We start from the raw sequence: 11,589 nt of genomic DNA on the forward strand, positions 1-11,589 counted from the left end.
GCAAAGATGTTCATAACCTTACTGCTGGTAACAGGAAGAACTGAAAATTCAGAGGTCACAAGTAGAATGGATAAATACAGTGTAGTAATACAAATGATAACAGCAATTTTTAAAACAGCAGTTTTTAAAAATGAATCAAAGCTGTAATAATATGGACAATTTCCAAATGCAAACTGCAGAAATACACATGCAGTACAATTCAGTTTGCATAAGTAAAAAATATTACACAAATTTATGACTGTATGCATAATTAGTAAAAGCCTAAAAATATGGACTGGAAAGAAAGACATTAAAGTCATGGTAATATTTACCTCTGAGAGGGGAAAATGAAGTGAGAAGGATCTGAGTGGAACTTTACAAATTTATCTGTAATGTTTACTTCAATTTTTTGAAATATGTCAAAAAAATCTAAGGCAAATACACACAAGGTTAACATTTGTTAATACTAACTTGCAGGGATAAGTATATGCTGCTTTTTTCCAAAAATATAATTGAGTCACCCAGCAGCAATTTTTCACATTCTCTAAAAGTTCTCAGAAATACTAAACAATGACTCTAATGAAAGCCACAAACACCATAAGTAAATGGATTTCATCTTATGGACTTTTTAAATAGTCTTCAACAATTACTTTGTATTTTTATTTTAAATCCTTCCATTACATTTAGAAAGTTAGAGCTAACCTTTATGCAGACCTTGACCTTTCTAGTCTTTACCATCTGCATAACTCCACTACTCAACTACAACGTGCTCCTTCGACTTAACATTTCCAGTACTTAACATTTCCAGTACTCGGGAGGCTGGGTGGCTGTCAGTGAAGCGTTTGCTTTCAGCTCAGGTCATGATCCCAGGATTCTGGGACCAAGCCCTATGTCATGATCCCAGGGTCTGGGACTGAGCCCCACATAGGGATCCCTGCTCTGTGGAGAACCATCTTCTCCCTCTCCCTCACCCAGCTTATGCTCTCTCACTGTCTCAGGTAAACAAAATCTTAAAAGAAACACCACCACCGCCACATTTCCAGTTGTCTCTTACAGGTCTTACACATACACTTCCCCCTCCTGATTAATACACTATTTCCTTGAACTCCTTTTTAGTGAACTGACCCAACTTCCATGCTCTGTGGCATTCCCAAGGTTCCTGTATAGTTTAAGTAAGCTGAATTTTTTTGCACCCTTTATCCTTTATCTGAAGCAGGGGTTTTCCCTCTTTCCCATTAAGTCCTTCCTGGTTTTCTACTGAATGTATAGAGTCATTTTCCTGAAATTCTATTATAACTTTAAAATGGGGTTGGGCAGGGTGGAGTGTAATAGAATGGGAAAGAGTCTGTTCACAAGCATGGGGCTAAAGAGAAATGGAAAGGCCTAAATTTATAGTTAACAAAGCTAAGATAGAAGCCTGACAGAAATAGCTATGATATAAGCCAGGATTTATTTAGATGTACCTCTGAGAGGCTGGGATTTGATGTGGTATTCCAAGAGCTATTCCCGTTTTCTGGGCCCTTCTCCCCATCCCCCTCTCCTTCAATACTTTGTTGCGAAACAAAAGAAAACTTGAAGCTCTACAAAAGGGCTAAAGGGCAGTCTAACGCCCGCTTGAATAAATGCAAATAGACGGAAAAAAAGGGAGGGTCAGAGGTGGGGAGAAGGTAGGTAAGTAAGGAGAAAGGGTGAGGCGGATGGGTAATCTCAGAAACACGGCTGTAGGGCGCCTGGGTGGCTCAGTGGGTTAAGCCGCTGCCTTCGGCTCAGGTCATGATCTCAGGGTCCTGGGATCGAGGCCCGCATCGGGCTCTCTGCTCAGCAGGAAGCCTGCTTCCCTCTCTCTCTCTCTGCCTGCCTCTCCATCTACTTGTGATTTCTCTCTGTCAAATAAATAAATAAAATCTTAAAAAAAAAAAAAAAAAAAAAAGAAACACGGCTGTTAAATCAGATCTAAAAAGGCAGAAGAGAGGGTAAACTGTCTAACTTCTTTATCCCTTAGAATTCGGGGTTGTTTGCAGGAGTCCTCTAATTTCCTTAATCAACACGCACTTAATACAGGGCACCATTAGTGCTAAAGGGGGAAACATTAATACACAGTTCAGGCAGATTATTTCCAACAAGGCAAAACTCCTCAGGCCACCAACACGATCTTCTTCCCACCTAAATTCCCTATAGCTGCAATGCTTACTCCTTCATACATACCCATATTCTGACACTGATGTACTGTGCCGATGCCCTTGTTCTATCAACCCAACCATACTTCTTCCCCTAATTTGCTAAAAATGACTCTCCATTGACCCCCCCAACCACTCACAATACTGCTGCCCCTCCCCCACCACTGACCAACTAATCCAATTAATAATCCAACTAATCTCTCCCTCCGTCATTCTCCAGCATTAAGCAGCCCTCGAAACCCGCAGAGTCGTCACTACACTTGGTAACATATCTATATCGAACGCTCAATGATTCCCCACCAAGAATGCCTACGATCCGTTCCGTCCTCACACTAGCTTTCTCCAGGGTCCCCTCTTCTCTGCAACAACCCCTGCCTCTAGCGATCCTCTCCCGCGTCGACTCCATTCCACCCTTCCTCACGCAGACCTCCCCACCCTGACCCGCTCCACTGCTGCCTCCGCTCCTCACGCAGGACTCCCTCTTCCTCCCGCAAATCCTCAAACCCGGCTCTTCTCTCGCTGACCCCCTCGGGTGTCTCTCCTCACACGGGTCCCGGTCACGAATACCGCCCTCGGATGCGACTCCACCAGCCTTCGCCCGCCCCCGCCTTACTCTCCCTACGCTGACATTGAGGCCTCTCCGCCCGGCCTCTTTCCGAAGCTGCCCTCAGCGGGTACTAAACACTGCCCTCAGCACCAACCGAGCCCACTTTACCCAGCCCACCCCCTCAGATACCGCCCCCAGCCCCCAGCCACTCCCCCACCGCCCCCGGCCCTCGCTCACCCGCCTCCCTGCGCTCGCGCAGCCGAACCTGCCGTCAGCGACACCTGACAGCAGCCCAATCAAAGCGCGGCTTCCCTGCGGTGTCACCAATCAGCGGAGGGCGCGCACCGGCAACAGAGTCAGGCTGCGTTGGCCCGCACTTCTGCGTGGAGGAGGGTGGCCCCTAGCGGCAGTGGGAGGGAATGCAACCTGATGCTCCCCTTCCTCCGATTTCTAACTGCGTTGGCATGGCACGGCACAGCCCGGACGCTTGGTTTTTGACAGAAACTTTACAGGGAGACCAAGAGCAGGAAAGAAGCAAGATGCAGAGGAAGAGGTACATTTTGTGCCACTGCACGTCCTTGAAAACAAAACCAGGTTTTCTGTTTGTTTGTTTAAACAAAAGGAGTATGACATACTTAGCCGATAAATGTTAACAGATATAGAGGAGTAGACTGGAGACAAAAAGAGACAAAGAAAAAAACAAATCAGAAAGTTAAGGAAAGGAACAAAGAGACTTATTATGGAGGAGACAAGAAAATGGATGGACAGAGAAGACTGGACAAGATAGTTCTGATCTCCACACTGGGCTCGTTCTTTACCCCTCTTCCAGCCTTGGAACCAGACAAACCTGGGTTTGAATCCTGGCCTTGCCTTTAATAGCTGTGCAGCTTTGGACAAGCCACTGAACTTCTAACAGCCTCCATTTCTTCATCTGAAAGAGAGTGGCTTAAAAACCTAATCAGGGGCGCCTGGGTGGCTCCATCAGATAAGTGTCTTCTTTGGCTCAGGTCATGATCCCAGGACCCTAGGATGGAGCACAGCAGGCTCCCTGCTCCATGGGGAGCCTGTTTCTCTCTCTCCTTGTGTCTGCCATTCCCACTGCTTGTGATCACACTCTCTCTTGCTCTGTGAAATAAATAAATAAAATCTTAAACAAAAAAAACTAATCATACAGTACTGATTATATGAAAGCATTTTGTATGTGTTTGCATTTTTATTCTTATCTTTTCGTCCTTACTTAGGTTTCCTTGGTCAAGACAATTCCAAGTTCCCTGTTTCTCTTCTGCAACCTCACCTACCACTTTTTCAGTCAGGTGCCTCATTATATTGACCCCCAAGGCATCCTGGATGAGATTGGGATGATTCTAAGGACCATCCCTAAGGGAAATAGAATCCTCCTGAGTTCTACTCAGGCTCGTGTTCTCTCCACCACTCCAACCCTTCAATCAAGTTATTAAACCATCTTCTAGGTAATTAACTTGTCTTTCTCACCCCATCCTGAAAAATGTAGGCTGAGTCCCTGGTCATCCATTGGAACAATCCAATTCAGTGAAATAACACATACAAGAGTTCTTTATAATTGTAAAGTGCTTTATAAATGTTAAGTAGTATTGGTATCATTATCATTAAAGAAATCAAATACATATATATCAATTACCTCCTGCATGCCATAGGATAATTTTTTAAAGTGAGCTTTAATGTGGCTGTTAGAGGCTCACAGGGAATAAGAAAAGTACACACATCATGTCTTTTCTCAGTGGAGCTAGTATTCAAATTTGAACAGCTAGTCTCCAAACTTGAGTGCTTTCTCTATTCTTCTGGGCAAGTCGTATTTTTCCTTCTGTAATTCTCTCTTCTTGTTTCCTACCTCTTTAATCATAGTAACCACCCTCTCAATCAAATAACAACCCTACCACTCTGGAAAATTATCTCCCTTCTTTATCTGTGTAAATATACACCATTCCAAGTAATTATATTTGCTTGCTCATGACTACTTCTTAACCTAGACAATGAGCCCACAGGTAACATTTTTCATCTCTCCAAAAGAGACTCTTAACTGTAGAACTCTATCTGTTCTCTGATACTTGCTCTCTTACCAGAAGAAAAAATTAAATGACAGACACAAAAGAAAGGTGGATGGCTTCTAAGGATACCCGCAAATGAGAAGGGGAGAAAAAGGAACACAATGAAAGCCTGAGAGAAATGAGGGAATCTCACTCAGTAGGGCCTCTTCAGTGGGGCCAGAGGACCATGTGAAGGGAATTTCTCTTTCTCAAATAAGATTTCCAAGTATCTTACTATCTTGTGGGCACACCAAGATAGCTGAGATAAGGGACTAACACCACCATACCCACCCCACCTTAACTGACTTCCATACTGAAGCCCCACATCTCTATTTTGGCTCCAGCATTCATTCTCTTTCCTGCCAGAACAAAGGTCAAGTTACACCTAAGTCAAGTCACACTTTGAACTGTGGGAACACACCCTCTCAAATCAGAATATACACCTTTTGAGAAGAGAGGACAGAGGACCAGTAGGAAGGGAGAGATTCCCTGGCAACCTTAGGCCCTTGAACACCACTCCCCTTTACACACTGTATTAAATAGCCTTAGGGAGCCAAGAAAGTAACACTTGTGGTGGTTGGAGACCTGTGCCTGCCTGTTCCATTCCTACACTTAGTCATCTTACCACACCCTTCACTTCACCTTACACTCTCCTCCGGCCCAGGAACTGAAGCTACAAAGAGGGAAGAGAAGGGAGAAGAGAAAGAGGAAACTAACGATTCCCAGCCCAACCCCAAGCTCCATATCCAGTGCAACGAACAGGTAGGCAAGCTTGCAGAGAATACTCAGAGGGAGCCCCGTGGGCAGCAAACACTTCTGAACCTGAATAAAGCATGAAGAATTAAAAGATCAAAGGTGGGGGCGCCTGGGTGGCTCAGTGGGTTAAGCCGCTGCCTTCGGCTCAGGTCATGATCTCAGGGTCCTGGGATCGAGTCCCGCATCGGGCACTCTGCTCAGCGGAGAGCCTACTTCCCTTCCTCTCTCTCTGCCTGCCTCTCTGCCTACTTGTGATCTCTCTCTGTCAAATAAATAAATAAAATCTTTAAAAAAAAAAAGATCAAAGGTGAAGTAGAGGTGGGGGAGGAGAGGGGGGGAGAAAAGCGGGAGATCATGAGAAGTGGAGGCAGGACAGGGCTTCAGGCTTGGGGGCTGAGTGGGGTAGGAAACACAATATAAATGGGCAAGAGTTAATGTTTCTCTGGTTCCTCTTAGGGAATGCTTCCACAACCTTGTAAGAATAGCACAGGGGTGGCAGAAGGGCTCCTTAGTCCTCTTCCTGGTTCTAAGGAAAAGGTGACCTTGAGCCACCAGCGTCTTTTCCAGTGTCTGCCTCTGTGTGTTTTCTTCCTGTCTTTCTCTGGTATCTGTACTTATTCTGCGGTTTCTCCTGGCGCCCGCCTCCCCTGAGGATATGAAGAGGTTACTGGGGAAGGCCAAAAACTAGAGAAGAGGTTGTGCAATGTCACCCTTTCACACCCAGAGCGACGAATCGGGTTCCCGATTAAGTGGAGAAGCTTGGGGGAAGGGTGTTCGGCTTTCTCGGGTCCCCTCGGGTGCTGTCCTGTACTTGGTGCTGAAATCTGGGCGACCTCCTCTCAAGTGGGCCCGCATCCCCGGCCTAGAGTTGGGGAGCTCCGGTCCCCTAATCTACCTGGCGGAGCTTACCTCCTCTGCCCCCGCACACCTAGCCCGGTCGCAGGCGGAAAGGCGGAGCCTGCGTGAGCCCCACCCCTGGAGACTGCGGCTGGGGCCTCCCTCTCTTCCACCACCCGCCGCTCGCTCATTGCGCCTCTCCTGCAGTCTGGTTGGAACACGCTCCATCTCCCGCTCCAGCCTCCACTCCGGCCCCCATTTCGGCTCCAGCCTCGCATCGAGTTCCGGTCCTCAATCCCCCGGGTTGCATCCTCCCTCCCCGTTCCTGCCCTCCGCCAGCTCCCGCTCCGGGATTGAGTAGCCGGACCCTCAAGGAATGGCTGGTCCCTTCTCTCGTCTGCTGTCTGCCCGCCCGGGGCTCAGGCTCCTGGCTTTGGCTGGAGCTGGGTCTCTAGCCGCTGGGTTTCTGCTCCGCCCGGAACCTGTAAGAGCCGCCAGTGAACGACGAAGGCTGTATCCCCCGAGGTATCAGTGTCTGAGGCGCAGGGGTGTCGGGTGGGGGGGTAGGTGGTGACGGGAACGAAGATGGGGATGGAGATGAGGACCCGGGCAACAGAGAAGGGTTATAATCACGAAGGCTCTGGAGTGGAGTGCTGTACAGTCTGGAGACCTCAGTGGGTTAGGGATTGAGGCCAAAACCGTGAGGTTAAACGCATTCCTGGGGACCTGTAACCCGCAGTCCCCGCCCCCAAGACCCGCTCTGGCCCTGTGAGTTCTGGCTGCACCCACTCTGCCCAAATCTTTAATTGAGAAACCAGGAACTATCCTTTTCGCTTTCCTGCTGTTTGCCCCCATTTCCTGAATTCCCCTCCTTGGTCTTTCCCCTCCCCCATCCCTAATGTTGTGTTAATGGTAGGAAAGAACTGAGCAAATCTGGGGGAATTGAGCCGGTTAGCAAGAGGAAGCTAGAACTGTTGGGAAAGAATAGACCCTGAAAGTCCGTAAAGAGATTACCAAGGTTTAGGCTCCCTCTAATCTCCCCTCCTCCCAAGGAGCAAAGCCAGTCATGGCTAACTGGATAGCTCCCTGCTGACTGCCCTGGGTCTAGGCCCCCTGTGCTCTCCCTCCATGGTTACTGGGTGCCCCCTCCCTAGCGCTGAGTACCCAGACCTCCGAAAGCACAACAACTGCATGGCCAGTCACCTGACCCCAGCAGTCTATGCCCGGCTCTGCGACAAGACCACACCCACTGGTTGGACGCTAGATCAGTGTATCCAGACTGGCGTGGACAACCCCGGCCACCCCTTCATCAAGACTGTGGGCATGGTAGCTGGAGATGAGGAGACCTATGAGGTAGGGGGCCCCCAGAGTCTCCCTGGTGACCCAACTCATCTTCCCAGTAATCCCAGCTCCTTCCCCCTACAGACCCTTCACTTTCCCTTAAGGCTGGACCACTTCCATACGCACGTTTTCTGACCCAGTGAAATGAGTCCATAGCTAAAGCCTGGAAAGGGATCCCCTCTCTTTAACCACCCTCTCCCTCTTAATTCCTCATCAGGTATTTGCGGAGCTGTTTGATCCTGTGATACAAGAGCGACACAATGGATATGACCCCCGAACAATGAAACATACCACTGACCTGGATGCCAGCAAGGTAGGTCAGACATTCCCCTTCTGATTTGCTTTGCCTTATGTAAAACACTCTGTTTTCTAATCCATTCACCTTAATCATTTCCTGACTTGGAGTCATTAGACTGTTGAGATTTTTGTCTTGGTGGGGCGGCGGGGAGGAATTGTATAAAATGAGAATGACCATACCCCAAAGTAGGCGGTTTGAGGGAGGGTTCCTAATGCCCCCTTCCCCTTCCGTTGGAGTACTTGCTGACTGGACTCCTACCAATGCATGCAGAATCCTTACAGTTGAAGGTCTCTCCTTCCCCAAGGCCCTCAGTTCCCACTGTGCTCTTGTGACTTTAATTCCTCTTATTCCCTAGATACGTTCTGGCTACTTTGATGAGAGGTATGTATTGTCCTCGAGAGTCAGAACTGGCCGAAGTATCCGCGGACTCAGTCTTCCTCCAGCCTGCACTCGGGCAGAGCGACGAGAGGTGGAACGTGTTGTAGTAGATGCACTGAGTGGCCTGAAGGGTGACCTGGCTGGACGTTACTATCGGCTCAGTGAGATGACGGAGGCTGAACAGCAGCAGCTTATTGATGTGAGGGGCCTTGAGAAGGAGCAGGGTTGAGAAGCAGATGGAAAGAAGAACCAGGGGGAGGGTGGGCCAGAGGGCCTAGGGGCTACTGTGAAGATTCTTAAACCAAGTCCTTTTACTTGCCTCAGGATCACTTCCTATTTGATAAGCCTGTGTCCCCATTGTTGACTGCAGCAGGAATGGCTCGAGACTGGCCAGATGCACGTGGGATCTGGTATGAGGTTTACCTTACCTCTTTTGTCCCCATGTCCTTTAAGTGCCTTTTTTCCCCTCTTATCTCCTCCAGTTCTGGACCTGCCTCTTGATCCCTGTCTTTTCTTCTTTTCCGTTCTCAGGCACAACAACGAGAAGAGCTTCTTGATCTGGGTGAATGAGGAGGATCATACAAGGGTCATCTCTATGGAGAAGGGTGGCAACATGAAGAAAGTGTTTGAAAGATTCTGTCGAGGCCTCAAAGAGGTTGGAGAAGAGTGTATAAGGGAACTATGTGGGAGGACATAAGGAAAAACCAAAGACTAGACTATATAATTTATCAACCAACTCAGGACACTTTTGATAGCAAAGGGGATTATCATCAGTCACTCCAGGACAATATATCAGGACTCTCTCGAGGGAAAACCAGGTTATATGGTCACACAAGAATAGAAAGAGAGAAAGAATGTCATGAGTACAAGGTAGTAAATAAAGCAGTTGCCATATAAACAAAGGAGTAACCGAGTGCCTGGGATTTGTGGAGTGTTCAGATAAGGAAAAGTTTGAGCCTGGATCATGGTAGGGAGTAAAAGATTGGTGTGTCCATGATTCCAATGTAACCACCCAGTTCTGAGCCAAGATAGGTCTTGGCTCTGGATTCTGTCATTTTCACTAAAGTATCATGTCTAGATTTTAATCTAAGAGCAGGAGGAAGACTGGGGAAAATGGAAGATGGAATGGCATAAGTTCCAGAATGTGTGGCTCTACTGAATTCCTTAGTCTTATATGGATTAGGTTTCCATATTCTATTCTAGATTAGAAATCCCTATAAACCCAGTTCTTATTGTATGTTTTCCTATATACAATTCTATTTTGAACTTGTAAAGACAGCTCCTCTTCTTTTAGATTCTAGCTGGGAAGTTTATATTATTTTTGGCAAATAACAGATAACATATTCTGTCAGTGGGTAGGGAAGTACTTTTCAAATGATATGCCTCAGGTGTCTCATCTGTAAAATTGGGATAATAAGGCTTCCTACATGTTTATGTTATTGTGGTGATTAAGTGAGATAATGCATGTGAAATGCTTGGCCCATAATAAATGTTCAGTAAATGTTAGCTCCTATTATTATTTTTTTAGATGGAAGGGTTTCCCCTTGGCCAGCCTGTTAAATATGCCCCCTATACCATAGTTTTGTTTTGTTTTGTTTTGTTTCTGAACTATGAATAGAGTCCACTTTACTCAGGTAGTTTTCATGTTCAGTACTCTGGCAGATCCCCTGTGTCTTGAACTCTAATGGCCATCTCCATGATTAGGATGCTCAAGTGAAACAAAATACCCTTCCCTTACTTCCTCCCAACCCCCTCACGCACACCCTTAACTATGAGTCCGGCTCTTCTGGACTGTTTGCACCTTTCTCTCTGCCTTCTCACATGTGCTTTTTCCACAGCTAACAGAAGGCTTTCTTGCCTCTTCCTGTTGCAAAGCCTACACCCTCATTTTATGTGTGAAAGAACCCTTCCAAACTCTAGGCTCATTAGCAAAGCAAAGATAATCCATGTATGCTGAGCTCATTGAATAATCATCCCTTTCTCAGTTCAGTCTACCACCCCCACTCATTTCCCTAGATCATCCCAAATGCATCATTCTCCCAAGTTTCTCCTCTTTCACATGTAAGATATTTTGCTGTAATCACACCATTATGGGCTTGCAACATCAAAATTACCTTGTATGCATGATAATGACAAACCATTTACACACAAACACACACACACCCCACAGTGTCATTCTCTCACAGCCCAAGTTTCTGGCTCTAGATATAGAGTTCCTGTAGGTCTGGCTAAGGGAGGGTTCACATATCCCTGACTTTTCACTAACAGAGCCTTTATGGACTCAGGTGGAGCGGCTGATCCAGGAACGTGGCTGGGAGTTCATGTGGAATGAGCGTTTGGGATACATCTTGACCTGTCCGTCTAACCTGGGCACTGGACTTCGGGCAGGAGTGCACATCAAACTGCCTCTGCTAAGCAAAGTAAAGGAATTGTGGGGTTAGAGTGGAGCATGAGTGAGGACAGTGGCTGTGTGTGGTTGGGAGGGGGTGAGCATTTTGGAAAGGTGCCAGACATATTGTGGCTAGAAATGTCAGGGGAAAGGGCTCTGAGCTCGTTCCAGGCATAACCAGTCTCTGCCCCTATTGACCCTGCCCCCAACCCCTATATCTTCCCCTCTAGGATAGCCGCTTCCCAAAGATCCTGGAGAACTTAAGGCTCCAGAAACGTGGTACTGGAGGAGTGGACACAGCTGCCACAGGCAGCGTCTTTGACATCTCTAATTTGGACCGACTGGGCAAGTCAGAGGTGAGATCCTTAGGGATTAGGGTGAGGAGAGGTATAGGTCTGTGGGGGTTGAAATATGGTGGTGAATGGGCCCTAGGAATCTGAAATGAAATTCAGGTTGAGTGGGGAGGCAACTGGAAAGGAGTTCCTAGAGCAGGCAAATCAGTGCTGAAGAAGGAAACTCAAGTTATGGGAAGCAGAGATCAAGGGTTAGTGTCCTTCAGGTGGAGCTGGTGCAGCTGGTCATCGATGGTGTGAACTATTTGATTGATTGTGAACGGCGTCTGGAGAGAGGCCAGGATATCCGCATCCCTCCTCCTCTTGTCCACAATAAGCATTAAATCCCCCTCCCCAGAAGATGACTCAAGATCCCCAAGACTTCTGCTTGTTCTAATGTGGCCCATTCTACTTGCCTTGGATGCCCCCAACTCCCTTCTGTCCTAGTAAAGACTCCTTGCTGTGCTCTAGCTGTCTGTGTTATTTCTCATG

General features: G+C 47.3%; 2 protein-coding genes across 21 annotated transcripts in view; one reads left to right on the forward strand and one right to left on the reverse strand.

Moving 5' to 3' along the window:
- PPIP5K1 (diphosphoinositol pentakisphosphate kinase 1) overlaps nt 1–6,452 on the reverse strand; it is a 47,447-nt gene extending 40,995 nt beyond the window's left edge. For 14 of the 18 annotated variants that reach the window (XM_032343510.1, XM_032343507.1, XM_032343498.1 and 11 more), the window contains exon 1: nt 2,941–3,066. The gene's annotated coding sequence lies outside the window, so the exon portion shown is untranslated. The other 4 variants (XM_032343496.1, XM_032343494.1, XM_032343495.1 and 1 more) reach the window with 4 other exon arrangements.
- On the forward strand, nt 5,330–11,567 carry LOC116590983 (creatine kinase U-type, mitochondrial). Of its 3 annotated transcripts, none has more exons than XM_032343525.1 (10): nt 5,330–5,528; nt 6,567–6,884; nt 7,514–7,712; nt 7,918–8,013; nt 8,354–8,575; nt 8,701–8,786; nt 8,908–9,031; nt 10,662–10,796; nt 10,996–11,121; nt 11,325–11,567. In XM_032343525.1, the coding sequence occupies exons 2-10, from the start codon at nt 6,736–6,738 to the stop codon at nt 11,439–11,441; spliced, it is 1,254 nt and encodes a 417-aa protein (XP_032199416.1). In that variant the 5' UTR covers nt 5,330–5,528; nt 6,567–6,735; the 3' UTR covers nt 11,442–11,567. The 3 variants fall into 3 exon arrangements, with proteins under 3 accessions (XP_032199416.1, XP_032199417.1, XP_032199418.1); XM_032343526.1 differs by having other exon boundaries at nt 6,600–6,884; XM_032343527.1 differs by having other exon boundaries at nt 6,699–6,884.
- Nucleotides 11,568–11,589: the final 22 nt, after the last annotated feature.

Source organism: Mustela erminea, chromosome 5 (assembly GCF_009829155.1).
Source record: "Mustela erminea isolate mMusErm1 chromosome 5, mMusErm1.Pri, whole genome shotgun sequence".
Classification (NCBI taxonomy): Eukaryota; Metazoa; Chordata; class Mammalia; order Carnivora; family Mustelidae; genus Mustela; species Mustela erminea.